The 21,253-nt window shown below is 36.0% G+C and overlaps 1 protein-coding gene across 1 annotated transcript in view; it reads left to right on the forward strand.

Annotated features, from left to right (window-relative positions):
• Window positions 1–21,253, forward strand: part of ADGRV1 (adhesion G protein-coupled receptor V1) — a 471,409-nt gene that overhangs the window by 99,484 nt on the left and 350,672 nt on the right. The window contains exons 29-38 of the mRNA XM_032475997.1: window positions 975–1,190; window positions 2,851–3,066; window positions 3,757–4,001; window positions 5,210–5,391; window positions 6,197–7,008; window positions 9,008–9,217; window positions 15,796–15,926; window positions 16,975–17,074; window positions 17,721–17,900; window positions 18,551–18,714. Coding sequence (XP_032331888.1) covers window positions 975–1,190; window positions 2,851–3,066; window positions 3,757–4,001; window positions 5,210–5,391; window positions 6,197–7,008; window positions 9,008–9,217; window positions 15,796–15,926; window positions 16,975–17,074; window positions 17,721–17,900; window positions 18,551–18,714 — 2,456 coding nt within the window. The remainder of the gene's footprint in view (window positions 1–974; window positions 1,191–2,850; window positions 3,067–3,756; window positions 4,002–5,209; window positions 5,392–6,196; window positions 7,009–9,007; window positions 9,218–15,795; window positions 15,927–16,974; window positions 17,075–17,720; window positions 17,901–18,550; window positions 18,715–21,253) is intronic.

A 21,253-nucleotide genomic window follows, 5' to 3' on the forward strand; every position in this document is an offset into this window, starting at 1 on the left:
GTAGGTGCCTCTGACGTGTCTTTATTGCGGAGATTCCACAGGCTGCAGTGGCGGCAGCGGAGGCAGAAAGTCCCGCCCGCCAAAGCCGGCACCTAGCCAGCTACGTGAACCACGTGGGGTATCCACCGCGCTTGCGCAGCACAAGTGATTTCGTACCAATACATGGGGCCTGCGCATGCGGTATAGTATTGCTGCGTCACTGGGCACTGGACGTTCGGCGGCGGAGTCTGACCGACCCAACTTTCCTTGCACAGGCTTAAATGCATGCCCTCACAAGCTTAAGGGAGCGCATTCTATTCTGGCAGTGTTGAGGTCGCACTGAAGCCCATTCTGCTTTCTGGACAAGGTAGCTGAGTGACTTATTAACCCAAGTGGGGCAGGGAGAGAAGGTTATTGAGGGAGGGCCTTGAAGCAGGGAGAGGCAGTGATCGAATTAGTGTGTGGTGATTTGCAGCTGGCCTTTGGGGAACTAAATTACTTTCCTACTCACCTTTGTAACTGAAATGCTGTTTTAAAAATTTATAGCATGCTGGTAACTAATTAGAAGAGCATAATTTTGTAGGTTTCATCATTACCTGTTGTAATATTATGCAGAGTGATGACGAATTCTACTCTAATCATTTTTTACCTTTTGACAAATTTTCAGTGCTTATTAAAATTTGTTATCTTTGTAGGGTAATAAATACTTGTTTTAAATAAACAAACAAACAAATATTCTTTTGCTAAGGATTCTGTGATAAAAATCTCCGTAGAAGCTACCAGAGAGTTGGGACTTTCTCTTTAATCTATTTCTGTACCCCTAGTGTCTAGATTAGTGCTGGCTCATAGAAATGGATGGCTATTTTTTAATGTAAATAGTAGAGAGAAAGCACAAAATGATGATCCCATTTGGCTGCTGGATCTTGCTGAGGCTTCTTGATGACTTTTGGCCAGTTCTTAGAATTTGATATATTAGCTTTTCTTCTGTCTTTCAGTTCCAAATTCTCCACGCCTTGGGCCCAAGGTCGAAACTATTGCTCATCTAATTATCACTGCCAATGATGATGCGTTTGGAATTCTTCAGCTCTCCGTACCGGTGGTTCGAGTGGCAGAAAATCATGTTGGACCCATTATCAATGTGACTAGAACAGGAGGAACATTTGCAGATGTTTCTGTGAAGTTTAAAGCTGTGCCAGTAACTGCGATAGCTGGTGAGAAAGGACAGCTAAGGAGCAGTGGAGTGTTTAAGAGGGAAATTATATCCTTGATTAACAAAGCCACTCAAAGATGTAGTTAGAGAAGTCAACCAGAAAACAATAGTACTCTTGCATCTTTTTAAAGGCACAAATCTAGAGTTTTGTTTTGTATATTTGACATTGTTTTTGTAGAATTTGTGAAAGCTGTTGGCAAATTAAAAGCTATGATGACCCAGATATGCGCAAACCAGTGAAATTTAAAGCATTGTTAGGATTTCTCTTTTTGGAAGGAATTCATGTGTAAACTATACCAGGGAATGCAGGATAAAATGTGCAGCCATGATTGCAGTGCTTGGCAACAGTCTTGTCTCTCAGCCCATTTATCTGGATTGTTTATTTATGAAGGATGTGGTAGAGGTAATGATTAGCATTAACTGTTTTACCTTTAAGCAAAAGGATTTCATTGCCTAATGCAAACATTAGGAGACTGTCTTCTTTCGTGGTGCAGTTACAGCATGTAGAGGGAGATTTGCCTAGGAGCTGTTCAGTTAGAATCTTTCTAGTATGTACTCAAAGGACATAAGTGTGAATGGATGGGATAATATACTTGGTTTTTTGAAATAAATCATCTGCATATGATACTTGCTTGAAAACACAACAAACCAGACTCACCTAGTCTCTAAGTTGTGTGTGTGTGCGCGCGCATGCACGCACATGCAAATGCATTTGGGGTTGGAAGCCCAGAGGAATACCTATCTATAGGGGGCTTTATACACTGATAGATGGTGAGAATTGAACAGTGTTTTAGGAAATTAGCCCCCAAGCTCCTTAAGAAGCCTCTTTCCCTTTCATTTCACTGTTTGGCCAGATTCAAGACCACCCTGAGTGGTGTAGTAGCAGCTTTTAATCCAACTTTGTTGAAAAGTCCATAGTTTCCAGTTAATAGGATTGATGATGCTAACAGGTCCATCTCTGTGCAACAGTGTGATTTATCTCCTTAATGAGATCAGAATTCTAGTTCTGTTCTTTGTTTTAAAAGTATGGCATACATTTTTTTAGAATTCTGTAGATAATGGGCCATTTTGTGGTAATGAATGACACTCTGTGCATATCTGTATCCTTGTCTATGTGTCTGTGTCTATATTTGTATCATTTACATGTGTATGTAGCAGATAGAACAGATTATGTAAACGTCTTTCTAAAAATGAAGGCATGACTATATATAAAAACAGACTTTAAACCCCCTCAGATTTCTTCTGTATAGCACAGGGAACTGTGTTCAGTATCTTGTGATAATCTTTAATGAAAATATGAAAATGAATGTATATCTATGCATGACTGGGACATTGTGCTGTACACCAGAAATTGATACCTTGTAACTGACTACAATAAAAATAAATAAATTATAACAAGTTAAAAATATTTAAAAAAAAAGAAATGAAGGCATGAACTTGAATACTCAGGATGTCTTTTTCATTATTTTTGTCATATCAAACCTATTTTTTCTTGCAAGAGAGATAAAATATTGTTTAGAATAAATCTAGTCAGTATCCTCAAAAAAGTCTTTTGAAGTATGTCCATGAAATGTAGTATGTCATAGTATTTCCCTCATATATGGGATGTTGATTGTCATATGTTAAAATAAGTCTTAGCATTTTGCTTTTTGTCTTTGTAGGTGAAGATTATAGTATAGCTTCATCAGATGTGGTCTTGCTAGAAGGGGAAACCAGTAAAGCCGTGCCAATATATATCATTAATGACATCTACCCTGAGTTGGAAGAATCTTTTCTTGTGCAACTGCTTAATGAGACAACAGGAGGAGCCAAACTAGGGGCGTTAACAGAGGCGGTCATTATCATTGAAGCCTCTGATGACCCCTATGGATTATTTGGTAATGAGACTAGTCTGTGTCTTTTACTTGTTTGCATAGATTCAGACAATGTATACTTGTCTGTGTACATTTCTTTATCTTTAGTGACTCAGAATTGATTTGATCATGTTTCCTTTTAACCTGTTGTCACTGACACATAGAACACTTGTGTACTAGCAGTGGTTAGTTGCCATTAAAAAAAGAAACCAACCTCCTAGCAAAAATCTGGAAATCACACTTAGGCTTTTAGGTCAGATCTGGCTCCTAGGTGTATTTGGTGAATCTTTAAAAAACTAATTTAATTCACAGAACTTTCTTAATTTCTGGGCTTTCTTCATAATAGAATAATCTGGCAACATCAAGCCCCCTTTCCTGCATACCATCAGTCATGGAAGCAAAATGCCAACTGCCAGGCTTGTACTATGCAGTTAGCCACAGAACTCACCAGACCCACTTCACGTTGACTGGTATATGCCTGGCCCCCGTGGGCATCTGAGTTTATGATTTCTGCTTCTGTCATAATGAAAAATAATTTGGAAGATTTGACAGGCCTGACCAACTTGTGTCACAGCATGTTTCCCTGATTTTGTGGAGTTTAGCTTCCTAGATTGCTCAGGGGACAAAAGAATCGACTATAGGATGGCAATTGGTTAGCTCTCCCTTGACTTGGTTTCACATTGTAATTGAAATTAACTCTGCTTTGCCCTTTAGGTTTTCAGACTACTAAACTTATTGTTGAGGAACCTGAGTTTAACTCAGTGAAGGTAAACCTGCCAATAATTCGAAATTCTGGGACACTCGGCAATGTTACTGTTCAGTGGGTTGCCACCATTAATGGACAGCTTGCTACTGGCGACCTGCGAGTTGTCTCAGGTAATGTGACCTTTGCCCCTGGGGAAACCATTCAAACCTTGTTGTTAGAGGTCCTGGCTGACGACGTTCCGGAGATTGAAGAGGTGAGAGGAATGGCTAGTCTAGAATGACACTGTGAATTATATCTTGTCTTATAGTGACTAGAACAGATGACTGTTACTGTGACATTTATAGAGGTGTCCAGTAAATTATTTTTGCAAGAATGTTCAAATTTGGTACTGTGAAAGTGATCCTTACAGACAACAAATGCAAGAATATTCTAGAAATAGATCTTGTACACATAACAGTTTACTAGTATAAGAATTTTTTTGGTTACGATTACATATTTTTCAATATTTTGCTTTAATGATTCAATATATATATAATCTGTCATAAGTTTTGCTGTATTGTTCCATATAAACTCTTAATTTGTTTATATTCAGACTCCCTTTTGGCTTGAGTGTGGGCCAGTCGGTCTTAATTAAGTGTAGATTTTGATTTTCCACTCATTTATTTATTCTTCAACAATTTTGAGAATTAACTATGTGACAAATACCATGCTAGATTTATCTTCCTGATATTTGCTTTTCAAGTTGAAGAAGCAAGGTGGCAGGTAGAGTCTTAGCGGGAAAATTGATTCATCACTAGCATATATTGGCTGAAGATCATTTTATTTTATGAAATTCAAGTATTATTAAAACCTAGATCTCATAAAATTATACTTAATAGCATATATTCTTTAAGAGTGTCAAATTTTCATAGAAGATAAGTCCATAAAATTTCATTTGAATGCTAATTGTGTCATTCACTTCTAAAATATTAGATATTAGTTAATACATATAAAACATTTTTCTTTTTTCTAAATTTAGGTGAATCATATTTTTTTGGTTTAAATTTTATCAGAGAATTTCCATTTATGAGAATGTGGGAAATAAAGCATAATAAATTAACTATTCACAAAACACGCATGCAGTATTTTCCCTAAGCGAAAAAAGGTATAGGATATAAAAGTGTATTATTGAAGTGATAAACATAAACAGGCATCTTAAAATTGATTGACAAGATTATATAACAGCATATTAAGAAACTTGAACAGCCTGTATTTCTTATGTGTAATCATGCTCTGTTATTAAAGTTGGTGGTGGATTATTCTGTTACATGCTGGGTTTGTAAATGTAATGGAGAGGTTTCTTTATATTGCACTCCATTTTGTTCTGTATTTGAATGGATATTATTGATTTTTTTCCTGCATCATTTTTATTCTAATTTCAGAGCCAAGATTCTGTTAAGGAAGTTTTCACTGTATTTTTAGGTTATCCAGATGCAACTAACTGATGCCTCTGGTGGAGGTACTGTTGGGTTAGATCGAGTGGCAAATATTATTATTCCTGCCAATGATAATCCTTACGGTACGGTAGCCTTTGTTCAGTCGGTTTATCGTGTTCAAGAGCCTCTGGAGAGAAGTTCCTGTGCTAACATAACTGTCAGGAGAAGGTATATGAGATGACTACTTGTGTCTGTGGGGATGATGGGAATTGTGGGGTGGTGGGCAAGGATCAGTTAAGTAATTTAAGTTTGGTAGTTTTTATGTAATGTGAATTATTTTATAGGTTATTATAGTTTGTTTAATTGAATCATGCCTCTTAATGTAAGAAGCTCATTGTGTTTATCATACCTATTATTAGTGAAATGGATTATACATCATAGGGCTTTCCAACCCCAGAAATTCATTGCTTTAATCTGTGATTTGTTTGAATTAGAGCTTAACTACAACTAGCTTCTAAGTTAAAGAACATTCAGATGCCATATAAAGTGGTTGATTTTCAGGTTCTGTTTTTTCTGCATTTCTTTTCTGAGGCAGCATACAGTTCACTGACCTCCTTCAGAAATAGAAAATATGTGGTCTTTTGACCTTGTGGCAAATAATTACATTTCCTTAAAATGTACTCCTGTTGTTATCATTGTTACTTTTTTCCAGTGAAATCTGGCAATGAAGATCCATTTTCTAATTCTGTTTGAAAATTCTGTAATGGTTATGATTTGCATATCTTCCAGAATACTTCTGTAGCTTGGTTAAAAATAAGTATTGTTTGATCAAAAACTAGCCAGGTATCCTTACATGAGAGAAAATAATGTGAAAGACAAATGTGATTAAGACACATAGTTATGCTTGTCCTAGTACTTGATACATTTAAAAAAAAAAGAGTGAAAACCACCATCAGCATTCTCTTCGCTATATGTAATCCCTAGATTGCTTTGAGTGCTTAACCTGTCTTTTAATTGTCGCTCCACGTTTTAGCGGAGGGCACTTTGGTCGGCTGCTGCTGTTCTACAGTACTTCCGACATTGATGTAGTGGCCCTTGCGGTTGAGGAAGGTCAAGATTTACTGTCCTACTATGAACCGCCAATTCAAGGGGTGCCTGATCTACATTGGAGGACGTGGGTGAATGTCTCTGCAGTGGGGGAACCCCAGTATACCTGTGCCACTTTGTGCCTCAAAGAACATGCATGCTCAGCGTTTTCCTTTTTTAGTGCTTCTGAAGGCCCCCAGTGTTTTTGGGTGACATCATGGATCACCCCAACTGTTAACGGCTCAGACTTTTGGACCTACAAGAAAAACATGACCAGGGTAGCATCTCTTTTTAGCGGTCAGGCTGTGGCTGGTAGTGACTATGAGCCCATGACAAGGCAGTGGGCCATAATGCTGGAAGGTGATGAATTTGCAAATCTCACAGTTTCTGTTCTTCCCGACGATTTCCCAGAGATGGATGAGAGTTTCCTAATTTCTCTCCTTGAAGTTCATCTCATGAACATCACAGCCAGTTTTAAAAACCTGCCAACCATAGGACAGCCAAATACTTCTACAGTTGTCATAGCATTAAATGGTGATGCCTTTGGAGTGTTTGTGATCTACAGTATTAGCCCCAATACCTCAGAAGATGGCTTATATGTCGAAGTTCAAGAGCAGCCCCAAGCCACAGTGGAGATGATGATCCACAGGACAGGGGGCAGCTTGGGTCAGGTGACAGTTGAATGGCGTATTGTTGGTGGAACAGCTACTGAAGGTTTAGATTTTATAGGTGCTGGAGACATTCTGACTTTTGCTGAAGGTGAGTGATGTTCTAAATGGATTTCAGTTCTCCCTGACAAAGTCATTATAGTCAGTTTTTATGACAATGTTCGTATGAATTCTAACTGTGTACACTCTTGCTGATATGTAAAAGTGCATGATAGTTTTGAAAAAAAATGGAAGTTAATTTGCTTGTTAATATGTATACTGATATATGTAGACTGATAGGGCCTGCCATGTGTATTTTGTAGTTTATTAAAAAGAGAAGATTTTTAGGGAATGTGTGAATTTTATCCTTTTTATTTGTGGTAGAGAGGCTTTAAGGAAATGTAGAGGCCATCTGTAAAGCAAGTTTTACTTTTGAAAAGGAAGTTACAAGAATGAGCCATGTATCTACAACTAGACATGTGGGTAAGAAGTATTGGTAGCTATGAAAATGAGTATTAACTGGGAAGCTTTTTCATATGCACTAGACAAATCAGGATAAACCTCCAAAGAGAATCATTTGTAAGTATAAATAGTATAAATTTGCTTACTTCATTCATGTTAAATTAGGCCTAGTGATAGATCAACTTATAATACTGTCCTTAGACTTGGATGGGAACACTGTTTTACATTTTCATGAACAATTAAATTGTAGAGAACTTGGACAATAGTTAGAATTAGGGTCAGATTCACTGATTCTTTTCCAAGGCTGTTTGAGTCATCTAATTCTTGAAAATTTCAAAATTTCATATATTTAATATAGTTTTCTTTGAGTAGGAGAAAGATATTTTTACTGAAATCATTGTTTAAATCCTGATTTGGGCAATTATAAATTTTATATATTTTTTTAACATACTGTTTTTCTGGTTGAAAAGTAATGTATACTCATAAAAACTTAAGGTTATTCAACAAAATGAGGAAGTAAATGTCATTCACAATTTTATATCTTAGAGCAATTCATGGCATCTTTTATCATTTAACTTTTTAATGCATATACTTTTTTGGAAACAGTAATTGGGGTCATGATGGATATAGATTATACTTTTTGAAACATCTAATAAGCATTATATTTTACAGAAAAATTTAAAAATACTATAAAACTTTTCTATAATGGTTATTTTCTAGTAATTGGTTTTGGTAACAGTGGAATAATGATATGCTTGTTGTGGGGGAGGGATCCACAGATTGGTGATTGGTAACATTTCTCCCTATTTCAAAGGAAATAATGAAAATTTAATGAGGAGGGAGTGGAGATGAAAATTTAAAGTTAGGTTTTTTACTGACTTTGGTAACTACAAAGAAGTTATCATGTAAAATAATGGCATTATACAAATTAGTGTTACCATGAGTTGTAACTTTAGTCTCACACAAAATGGCCTATAGTTTATAGCCAACCTAAATTCTTAGATAATCCGTGCTCTCTGGAGGCACTCTTGGTCCTGCCTCTTTTCTTTAAGGTCCACAGCCTGCAAACTGGTATCTGATGGTGTCATCTCATCTGGCTTCTGGAAGACTTACCTCATTTAGGCGGGTTCTTTAGCTCAGAATTAATCATCCTGTTTCTGTTTCCCATTTTGACTGCTATTCCCTAAGCATTCCTGGTCTTTCAGGGAAGTATCAGCTTGATTACCTGAAAATCGTTCTCAGTTTTAACACCGAAATGAGAATGAGACTCCACTCTCCTAGAGGGAGCTGTTTCTAAACAGAAGATGCTTTAGAACCTCTTCCCCTACCTAGGTCATTGTTCTGGGCTAAAGACCAGGAAGTAAAACCATGGTTCTTTGAAATAATTCTACCCTTTATATAATTCAAAATGTCCTTTTCACAATCTATCCATATTAATGAAATTTTAGTGTCTTATATGTGAAAGAGGATAGAGATAAACATATAACATTTGCTTATGGTGGCAACTATATTGCTTATGATACTGAACTGTTGTAATTCACTCACGTATTTTTGCTTAACTTTTTTTTGAAAGAAGTTGTTTTGGGCCTTTATAAGTTCTCTGTTGATGATTTTTCTTACTTAGGTTTTATTCCATTAATTCTTTATAGGTGAAACCAAAAAGACAGCCATTTTAACTATTTTGGATGATACTGAGCCCGAGGATGATGAGAGCATCATCGTTGGTTTGGTGTACACCGAAGGCGGAAGTCGGATTTCGCCCAGCTCTGACACCGTCACAGTGAACATTTTGGCCAATGACAATGTGGCGGGCATTGTTAGCTTTCAGACAGCTTCCAGATCTGTCATAGGTCATGAAGGTGGGTTCCTTTTTTTGTTGTGCACATTCATTCTCTTTTCCATGGATGCCATTTTTTTGTCTAGTCTTTTAAAGTTTCCCATTTTAAAAATTCTTTCATTATTTTGTACAGCTGGGTTTGTTAATGTGCATGGAGCTTATTTGGGCTGGGGCTGTATGGTGAACTGTTTAACTAGATTTAGGAGCCTTGCAGATTGGTATTGTGTTCTAGCTTGCCACTCCCCACTAGTGTGATTTTGAGGAAATTAGTCAAACCTGGGATGCTCAGCTTTCTCATCTGTCAGCTGATAGGAAATACAACTTCCTTCATAGGTTTCTGTGTGTGGATTAAGTGAGCTAGTAAGTGTGACATGCTTAGCATAGTTCTGATCACATAGTGTGTGTGTGCTCAGTGGTAACTGTTGACATTAAATGGTGAAACACTGGCCCTCTGTTCAAAACAAACAGTAGTTTGTAATCAGTGAATGTATTAGCCTGGATTTTATGTTTATTTGTTTGTGTATTTTATGAACAAAGTGCCAAACTAGAAAAAATTATAAAATCTCCTTTTTTTCCCTTAAAGAAACAATAATTTCTTTGGCTCTTAATATTTTGCATCATATTTGGGTTTACATTTTTTAGGCTACTTTTTGTTTAAAACATTATAGCAGTGTTTTTGTCTTTGAATAAGTCAGTTTGAGATAAAACTCATATTTAGAGTCTGTGTTTTATTATAATTTCTGTTTAAAAAGATAATTGTACCTCAAAGAGGTAATAGATGAAAAGGACATAAATTCTGCATTTGGATTTTGATTTTACAGATGAGAAAACTGAGACACAGAGAGATTAAGTGACTGGACAAAATCACGTAGCTAGTTAGTGGCTGTGCTGGAAACTGAGTGCATTTTAGTGTGCGTCAGCTCTTACCTTACTGTACTTCCAACTTGCAAGTTTATTTAACTTAATGCAATGTCTGAGCCATTTTCCAACACTCTTTATTAATGATTTCTAATTTCATGTTGTCATAGCAATAGTGAGTAAAAGTGACTAACAAATTGCCCTAAGTCCAATCTAAAGACAGATCAGCAACTCTGAGAAAATTATTTGTAGTTTAATACAAGTAAAAAGTCACTGCCGGAGAGGTTAATCTTAATAATAATGACAACAGCAATAACATTTATTGAGTGTTTTCTGTGTGCCAGACATTTCACATCCATTATTTCACTTCATTTTAACAGCAGAGCTATGAAGTAGGTGTGATGATACACACCAGATTTTCACATAAGGAAACTGAATTTTAGAGGGACGACCTAGCATGTAGTTACTCATGGTAGAGTTTAAACCTAGTGCTGCCTGAATTCGAAGCTTATGCGCTAGGGCACCTTTTGAGAAGAAACTTTGTTTTGCCTTAGCTTGTCAACTGCAGAACCTGACAGTGCGGAAAGTTTGGGTAAATATTTCAGGATCTGAGTTGGAAGAATACTGAATTTGAGTAACAGTGTCCATGTGAGAGGAGAGCATTGGTGAGAGAACCTGACCCTATCTTCAGCTAGAGGTTAGAAACTGGATTTTTAGAGGTCATAGTTGAAATCAGGGAAATTAATAAGATCTAAGTGGAGAGAGGAAGCAAAGCAAGTTGTCAAGGGTGGAGCTGTGTGGAACACCAGACTAAGGTGCTGGGAAGGGCAGAAGGCGAAGAAGAGAGGAGCGAGGAGAGGAGGCTCTGCCAGAGAGGTGGGAAGAGACCAGAGTACGAGAGTGTTTTCATTAGTTATCAGAAGAGAAAATTAACTAGTGTATCTCGTACTAGAATAGGCAACAAGGGAGATTAGATTCCCGAATGGGCTAGAGGGAACAGTAGTAACTGCAGAGGAGTTTTAAAGGAGGACTTGGGATGGAGAGCAAATAACTAAGGATAACAAAATACAGGACCTCAAGGCCTTTGGGGCAGTGCTCCTCAGAATACCGTGCTCAGACTGACATCTGCATACTAAGTGTCTGCTCCTGGTTGGTGACAAGTTGAGCTCAAGAACGAAAGAATCTTTTCTAGAGACTTGTATAACGATCTCATTTTGCCGTGATCTCATTTTGCTGTGATATCCAAAAGTGATCTCTATGGGCTTATATTTTGTATGAGTTCTTTTTGCCATTTAAATTATGTAGTAATTTATTTTACTGTGTTTTACAAAAATGTCAGTCTATAATAGATCAAGAAAACAAAAAAACAAACAAAAACCCCTTGTCCTTCACTGCATTAAATGTGAGAGGCACTGCCTTAGGGGATATTCTGCTTATTGGCTACGAGAGCAAGGAAAGGAGAAAAACTGTAGAAAACAGATTAAAGCGTAGAGAACTTTGGACTTGTTTTCTTGAAGAGATACAGGGAAGAAAGTAATGTAGAAGAAGACAACAAAAGTGTTAGCGCCATGGATGGTATAAATAAATTCAGGGAGCAGAAAGGATTAGATTTAAGGAAGGACTTAAGAGCTAGACTAGGTATGTAATTTTCAGCAATAGGATGGGAGTTTTTTTTTTAAATACAAAAATATTTGAATGTCCAGGATTACTTTAAAGAGATTTTAACTGTAAAACAGCTAGTGTCATAAAGTGGATCCTGTGAGAGTCTGGGTGGTGACGGTGGTGGTGGATTGGAGGCTCTTCTGTCATCTTGGAGAAACTGCAGGCAGGGGTACCTGTGTTCTTCGCCTGAACGAATTTAACCTGCAAATCAGATTGTGGTCTTTAGTTTCCAACAGTCAAATAATCTTTAGGAAGTGTAAGGAGGGAAAATGATGAGTCATTAAAACACATGGTTAAAAATCTGCTTTATCATATCAGTCTATGAGCATGAGTTTGGTAAAGGAAATAAAACAGTGAATCGCTTTCATTAATTAGTACTCCTTAGACTCTTCACTTTTTCTAAATAAAAATTGAGAAGAATTTCTATTTTTTTACTCACTTTTCTTTCCCTTTCCTCCTAAACCTTTTCCTAAAGTCTAAATTAATTTTCTTTTTTCAAAAATGTTATGTTGAACTTCAGAATTCAGTATTTTGTGTGTGTATTCTTTTATGTTGCTGCGACATTGCCCAGAGAAATGTCTATCAAGCACGTGTTTACAAAAATGAATTAATGAAAACTTCATGGTGATTCTTCACAGATAACTGCTAAACAAATGGGGTGGAAAAGTTCATGCCATGTCGCATTTTAACAATGTTAACATTGCTTTTGGCCTAGTGTTGGAGTTTCATTCATGTGATTAGATTTGAAATGTGGACTCTGCTGAACTTCTGGCTCTAGAATGCATTTTCAGTTCATGGGGAGAAATTGCCTTAATGTTTAATAATGTATTGAGTTTTCTGGAATCCTATTTCTACATTTTTGTCCAAAAGAAACTGGATAGATGCCCAGTGGTAAATATCACTTTCTTCCAAATGTAATGGGCAGAATTTAGAAATATGGGACAGTAGATTTTTACTGTGGTTACAAACTATGTATAGATGTGCTATTTCTAAATCTGTGTTGGATGTTTCACTCCACACAGCTCTGCAGCATCATAATCATTATGTCATGTTCAGTGGGTTTAAAAATTTTCCTTTTTTTGGAGGCAGCATAATTCTTTTCTAGGCAAAGATTTGAACAAGTGTGATTCTTTAATAAAATATATCAAACTGTTGTATTAGAAATACCTTTTTTTGTTAACTGTTCATATTGACAGTTTGTGCTTCACCTAATTCATATCTCTGTAATTGTTTTAAATTATTTTCTGTTGTAGAGCACAGTCCATTTGGATGGTACCTGTCTACCATGTATACATGAATCTGTTATAATATGTGTCCTGTGTTTATTTTCCATTATTTTTATACACATCATAGTTGATGTTTATCTTTGTAAAAAGAATCCTGATTTGTTTTAGAAACAAATAGACGAAACACTCTGGGTTATTAGAACGAATTTGATATTCATATTTCTTATTTGTGTTAGGCTAGACTTAGAGCCCACATGGTAGATCTTCTGCTTCGAGTTAAAATGTGCCACCACCTTTTGGTGAGCTCTAGATTTCATATCAAGGTAAACATCCAGGAGTTAGTCACACCCTCTGGTAGAGGAGGGTTCTCCTTAGGCCTTCATCCTGGGTAAAAACTAGAAGGCAGGTCAGTAAAAGTGTTTGTTACCTGAAAATTTTACCTTCCCTCTCTAGGACCTACCTTCTGTCCTTTCCTTATATTTAGAAAACTAAACATTTGTTTCTAATTTTTCCTTTTTCTTTGTTCTTTTACTCCTCCTCTAGGTAGAAGGTAGCTTTCTGGTAATTTTTCCTGGGAAGCATTTTAAATAGACCTGCTTCTTGGCAGTCGGCCTTAAAGGGGCAAAGTCAATACTCTGTTTTGACTGTTCGGAAAGTCTTCACGCTGTCCACACTGTTGACCTGATTTGCAGTGGGCTTACAAGATTTATGTGTTTAAGGAATACTTGCTGTACCTCTTATGTGTGTGTGTTGTGTTTCAAACTGTGCTTCTCGCAGTATATTCTTGCAAGTTACTTGGATGGTAACTTGTTAAATTTTCACAGGTGATACTAATTTGGTAGTATTAGACTGAGTATTTTTACATGTAATAAGTTTTTAGAAGGATTTTACTTTTTTCTCTCCTTGGCATTTTACTTTTAGTCTCACCTTTAATGGTGTAATTTTCCGAAATCTCTGTACCACCTTACAGCCACGTTTTTTACTGTGATGTTTACAGGTTCCCCTTCAACATGGATTCTTATTGACCTACACTTTTTTTTGCCGCTTGTATCCTCATTGCATTTTTAGTACTTGATCAAACTTCCATAATTTTCTTTTTGAAGTATACTTTTGTTTTGTGACTTTTTTTAAAATTCGAAAACCATGACTCTATATACCTTTTTATTTGTGTCACCAGATAGTAAAGTAGGTGAAACAGCTTAATGACTCCAAGGCTCTGTCTGTGCCTTTCAGTAATAAACGCTTGAGGAATTCTGCATGGTGTACAATAGAGACGCCAGGGTTTCCCTGTTGTGCCTTTGCCTTTGTTCATGTGAGCTGTACAAGTATAAAAACTTGAAATGGTCTGGCGATTATGGCTGCTTCTACCCATCTTTCGGTTAAATCCTAACTTTTGGACACTCTGATTCCTATTAGCAGTTCCTGTATGTTTCAAAAAAAAAAAACCAAACCATCATCCAAGTCTCAGTCTACTAATGTAATGACAATTAAAAAAAATTTTTTTGAATTGAAACATTTAAAAATGTGTACATTAAACATTGAAGTATTTGAGGAAATCTTATTTAGAAATCTTTCTGATGTTTTTGCTTCCTTGTATTTTCTGCTGTCCCCAGATAATTTATTGCATTAAAATTATATGTGCTTATATTTAGTATGAAAATTTTATTTTGTTTTTTAGTAATTGAAATTAAGATAATCTCCAAATTAATTAATTTATGGTATTTTAATTTAAGAAACCTTTTTATTAGAAATAATTATTTAATTTTATTTTCTTCAAGAATAAAGAAAGTTCTAGCAGTTAAAAATACTTGGAAAGGGTGTTTATATTTCATTTTGTTTCTACTCTCCTTGTTTAAAAAGTGTCAGAAGTGTTTACTTATTTGGATAACTAAGTAAAAGTGATATTTTTAATGACTATGCATGGATTTCAACTATATGTCTGTGCTCTAAAATTTGAATAAGGATGTGTTCTTTTCAGCCTTTTAAGCATCAATTCATTTATCTTTTTATAATAATTATTATTTTTAGTGATACAGTTTATTAGTATACCTTAACTTGTGCTCCTCATTGTGAAACTTTTGAATTCAGCATCTTTTCAGCAAGCCAGATGGCTACAGCAGTACTCTCTAGGAGCTTACTTTCCACTTTCAGCCATTTAGAAGAAATGACTACTAAGATTTTCTTCACTTTTACAAAGTATTACATGAGGATAAAAGCCAGGAATGGAAAGTATCTAAAATACCTCAATTACCCAGGAAGGTTAACTGTAACTTTGGGAAAGTTACAGAGGTTGATGTACAGATTTGACACCTTTCCTTTGTATTTCTTTTTATAAAACAAAATCATTGATGGTATATGTAAGTTACAATTTAAAGAAATGTGATTTTCAGGTATTTGCAAGCATTTTTATGCATGCATTGTGTAAAATCACATTGCATACCAGTGTAAGGAATTTGTGTCCTTTTGAGAAGTGAAGGAAAAATTTACTTATGTCATTACTAGTTTTGACCATGAGGACTTCATAATTTTCTTTACTTCACAGAACATTTGTGTTCTGGTGCATGTTTTGGAGTGTTTGTTTGTGTTTTCCATTTTAGCATGTGCCTTTGTAGCTTTTACATGTTGAACTTCCTGATGTTCTACTAAGTGGAAATATTTAGAAGTGGGTTAAACAATAATGTGTTAATAAACAGTAAGCATGTATAAAGCTTCTAGACAATTGCAAACAGAACACCTTTCTAATGTTTTTGGAAAAGGTGCTTCAATTGCATGTTTGGGATTTGGGTTTTGTTGGCTTCAGATGTTAAGTTCATGTTACATTAAACGTTTCTCAATCTGTACATTTCACCTGCAGGAGAAATTTTACAATTCCATGTGATAAGAACACCCCCTGGTCGAGGAAATGTTACTGTTAACTGGAAAGTTATCGGGCAAAACCTAGAACTCAATTTTGCTAACTTTACTGGACAACTCTTCTTTCCTGAGGTAATACCACCAAGAAAATGCTTTGCTGCAAATATCTGGAGGAAGCTGTGTTGTGAGGAAAATGGGAAAATTCTGATTATGTAATTCTAGGATGGAGAGAGATTGATGAGGGAGCTGCTTGCTTAGAAACCTAAAGGGAGACTTAAGGAGGGGGTTTATTTTTCTGTTAAGTACTTGGTAGGTCTCCTTTAAGGAAACAAGATGCTGACTTGGTATTTGAAGCAAGCCATCTTGCAGCCTTCCTGCCCTCCTCCCACTGTTGGTGTCACCTGTGTCATTCTGGAGATGATAAACACTGCTTGTCCCTCTTCTCTTACTCCTCTCTGTCTTGGAACTTTAAATGCACTTTGGACTTTAAATGTTTCACTCCTATGAAGCAGCAGATATAGCCCTAGAAACAAATGTCTTTTTACCTCCTGTTCACACAGTATTTTTGAAGTTATATTTAAAGGCTCTTTCTGATAGTTTGAAAGAAGACGGTTGGTGGAAAATAAGTATTTAAAAGCAGTTCTTGGATAGAAAATCAACACTACTTTATTGTAACTCTATCATCTCCTCTTCTCCACACTCACTTGATATGAATTCTTGTTTGATAATGTGTTTAATTCTTCTCTCTTCATTTCCACTGCCTTGATACTAAGCCAAACCCCTATAACCTTCTGTCTTGAGTACTACATTTGACTTCTAATAACTGGTTTCCCTTCAACACTGGTCTTATTTTCCAGACTCTAGTTTTTCCCATTCATGACTGCCTTTGAAATCTCTCTTATTTATTGCTTTGTCTGAAATTTTCAGTAGTGCTATACTGCTCATTGGATAAAATCTGCATTCATTAGCTCAGCACTCAGAATCTTCCGCACTTAGTCTCTACCTATTATAAGCCTGGTTTCATGTGAGACAATAGTTTTTTATTTAATCTGTTTTTTTTAAGCCATGGAACTCTGTAAGTGAAAGTATATTTGGATGTACAATTTATAAGGCCAGTAAAAGCAGAAGGTAGTTTGTATTCAGTGACACAGAGGGATGAATTTCTTTCTGTTTGACGTAGGGGTCACTGAAAAAAACAATATCTGTGCATTTGTTGGATGACAGTATTCCTGAGGAGAAAGAAGTATACCAAGTTATTCTGTATGACATCAGGACACAAGGTAATGCAGAATTTAATTACATTTTTTCCTCTGGTATATTATTCTTTTCAGAAAAAAGATAATAGTTGCTATCTCTATATTTAACAATTAAATACATACTGATTTTTAAAATATTACTTATAGTATTGTCTGTCTCATAAAAATTTAGATCCAAAAAAAAAAAACAGCTCAGAATGGAAATACTTACCTTTATGAATTCAATTAAAGCCTTTAAAAATTTTGTTAAATATTTCTTTATGAAATAAAATACATTTCCAAAGGTAGAATTTTTCTGAAATTAATTTTATACTAGCAGATCAGTTTGAATTCTGGACCAGTTATATGGATAAATCAGATTTAATAATTGTGGGCAAATTATCTGGGTATTTTCTTCAGTTTCTACTCAGTTTCTGTAGTTCAGATGATCAGTATAGCAAATAATGATAATAATAGGCCAAGCAAAAATAAATTCATGATTTGCTGTCTAAGAAGAAGAAAACTATAAAGTAGGTACTGTTTGTCAACCTGAAGATTTCTGTTAGAGAAGTAAATGAAATAGAATACTTTCTGATTACTTTAATGTGTTTCAGAGAGCAGGGTTATAGTTTAAGTATTTAGAAGTTAATGCAAATCACTGTTTATTTCTTGTGGTCCCTGACATTCGTAGGAGTTCCACCAGCAGGAACCGCTCTGCTTGATGCTCAAGGATATGCATGTGTTCTGACTGTCGAAGCCAGCGATGAACCACATGGAGTTTTAAATTTTGCTCTTGCATCAAGATTTGTTTTGCTCCAAGAGGCTAACGTAACAGTTCAGCTTTTCGTCAACAGAGAATTTGGATCTCTAGGTTTGTGTTACTGAAGAATGAATGGCGTTTCCAGGAGGATGCTTTTTAAATGTTCTGTTTAGGGCAATGAAAGCCATTGCTAAAACAAATCAGAGACAGGAAAAAATTGTATTTATTAATTCAGAACAGGACTTTATAACTTCTTTATTTTTGAAAGATTAAAGGAATTATGTAGTTTCACAAAAGTGCTGTGTAAGAAACAATCAAAATCTCAGCAGCATGTGTAATAGGCTAGCTGTGGGTCCACTAACTGAGGCTGGGCTTGGTCAGGGATGGCTGTACTCCTATGCTTCTCATTCTTCTCGTGGAACCAGTAGAGACACAAGAAAGCAAGCAGAGACATGCCAGGCCCCCTGTGGTCCAGGCTCAGAACCACATCAGCACTTTTACCTTGTACTAGCAGCCAAAACAAGTCATGCAGCCAAACTCAGAACGTCTGGAGGCAGGGCAGTATGCCTTGCCCACAAGGCGGCATCTCTCAGCCATTACCTATGACATGGTAAAGGCCAATGATTTAGAAAGGGGTGGGGAATTGGGGCCAGTAACACAGCTAGTGCAGGTGCTTCTAGGCAAAGTCAAAATGTTCATAATGAGATATTATTTTTAAATTTTAAATAATTATAAAATGTTTTCCCATCCAATTCAATTAGGAGCCATTAATGTTACATACACCACAGTTCCTGGAATGTTGAGCCTAAAGAACCAAACAGAAGGTAACCTAGCTGAGCCAGGTGTTGACTTTGTGCCGGTAGTTGGCTTTCTGATTTTAGAAGAAGGGGAAACAGCCGCAGCCATCAACATCACTATACTCGAGGTAAAACTCTTATTTCACTATTATTGTATTAAACCTGGATAACCAGATAAAGAGTAGATCGATTAAATATTCTGGTGCTTTTCAATCAGCCTTTTTCTTTTCGTGACTTTTTTAAAACCACATGGGGGATTCTGTTCTTGTCTAGATAGTCTGGTCTGCTGTTGTGTATTTTATTACAGAACATCTTGCTATACAGAGAATTTCCTTAGGGCAGTCCCTTTAAGATGGCATTGGCCTCATAGATTTCCAAAGGAGCATTTTGATTACTCCAAAGGATTCACTGGAATAGCAAAGCCATGTCGCTTAGCGTCTTAGTTGTTAGGACTGGTTAAATTAGAGATAGTGAGAGACTAACTAGAGGCCGTTGGTATAAAATGTGATTATGGTCAGACTTAATCATTGGTGACTGAAATTGTGTTTTAAATGATTTTTCGTATTGTGAAATCTTGTTGCATTTTGAGACTTAGTGTTTCAACTATCTAAATACATTTCCAAGAGGTTTATGGAAATAGTACGAAAATAGAGAAGGTAGGAGATGTTGTGTGTTTGGGGGGTTAGGGAGGGAAAGAGAGAGAGAATAAATATTGCCTTAGAAAAAAATTTTCAATTACTATGTATTTAGGGGGTTCTCTTTTTGAAAGAGATTTTTACTACAAAATTATGAGTACTGTAAACCATTTACCATCTGAAGTCAGTAATTCTTATTTTGTTGATTATCATGGCTCTGTGACCTAATATAATAATGTGAGAACTCTAAAGCTGTAAGGTGAAAGGTAATACTATGTCAGTGTTTGACATAAAGATTTGATAAAACTTTAAGATAAGTCTTCTTTCAACTATGTAGTCTATTAATGTAACTGAGTATAAATAAATGGATACTTACTCAGATATGTTAGTTTTTTTTTAATAAACTTTTTTTTTATTGAGTTATAGTCATTTTACAGTGTTGTGTCAAATTCCAGTGTAGAGCACAATTTTTCAGTTATACATGAACATACATACGTTCATTGTCACATTCTCTTTCACTGTGAGCTGCCACAAGATCCTGTATATATTTCCCTGTGCTACACAGTACAATCTTGTTTATCTATTCTACATTTTGAAATCCCAGTCCCTTCCCACCCCCAATCCCCTTGGCAACCACAAGTTTGTATTCTATGTTTATGAGTCTGTTTCTGTTTTGTATTTTTGTTTTTTGTTCTTTTTTTTTAGATTCTGCATATGAGTGATCTCATATGGTATTTTTTTTTCTCTTTCTGGCTTACTTCACTTAGAATGACATTTTCCAGGAGCATCCATGTTGCTGCAAATGGCGTTATGTTGTCAGTTTTTATGGTTGAATAGTTATTCCATTATGTAAATATACCACAACTTCTTTATCCAGTCATCTGTTGATGGACATTTAGGCTGTTTCTATGTCTTGGCTGTTGTAAATAGTGCTGCTATGAACATTGGGGTGCAGGTGTCTTTTTGAAGTAGGGTCTCTTCTGGATATATGCCAAGGAGCGGGATTCTTGGGTCATACGGTAAGTCTATTCCTAGTCTTTTGAGGAATCTCCACACTGTTTTCCATAGTGGCTGCACCAAACTGCATTCCCACCAGCAGTGTAGGAGGGTTCCCTTTTCTTCACAGCCTCTCCAGCATTTGTCATTTGTGGACTTTTGAATGATGGCCATTCTGACTGGTGAGAGGTGATACCTCATTGTAGTTTTGATTTGCATTTCTCTGATAATTAGTGATATTGAGCATTTTTTCATGTGCCTATTGATCATTTGTATGTCTTCCTTGGAGAATTGCTTGTTTAGGTCTTCTGCGCATTTTTGGATTGGGTTGTTTGTTTTTTTCTTACTGAGTCGTGTGAACTGCTTATATATCCTGGAGATCAAGCCTTTGTCAGTTTCATTTGCAAAAATTTTCTCCCATTCTGTAGGTTGTCGTATTGTTTTACTTACGTTTTCCTTTGCTGTGCAGAAACTTGTAAGTTTCATTAGGTCTCATTTGTTTATTCTTGCTTTTATTTCTATTGCTTCGGTAGACTGTTCTAGGAGAACATTTTTGAGATGCGTGTCAGGTAATGTTTTGTCTATATTTTCTTCTAGGAGGTTTATTGTATCTTGTCTTATGTTTTAGTCTTTGATCCATTTTGAGTTTCTTTTTGTGTATGGTGTAAGGGAGTGTTCTAGCTTCATTGTTTTACATGCTGCTGTCCAATTTTCCCAACACCATTTGTTGAAGAGACTGTCTTTATTCCATTGTATATTCCTGCCTCCTTTGTTGAAGATTAGTTGACCAAAAGTTTGTGGGTTCATTTCTGGGCTCTCTATTCTGTTCCATTGGTCCATATGTCTGTTTTTGTACCAATACCAGGCTGTCTTGATGACTGTAGCTCTGTAGTATTGTCTGAAGTCTGGGAGAGTTGTTCCTCCAGCCTCTTTCTTTCTCTTCAGTAATACTTTGGCAATTCTAGGTCTTTCGTGGTTCCATATAAATTTTATTATGATTTGTTCTAGTTCTGTGAAATATGTCCTGGGTAATTTG

This window comes from Camelus ferus, chromosome 3 (assembly GCF_009834535.1).
Source record: "Camelus ferus isolate YT-003-E chromosome 3, BCGSAC_Cfer_1.0, whole genome shotgun sequence".
NCBI classification, from domain to species: domain Eukaryota; kingdom Metazoa; phylum Chordata; class Mammalia; order Artiodactyla; family Camelidae; genus Camelus; species Camelus ferus.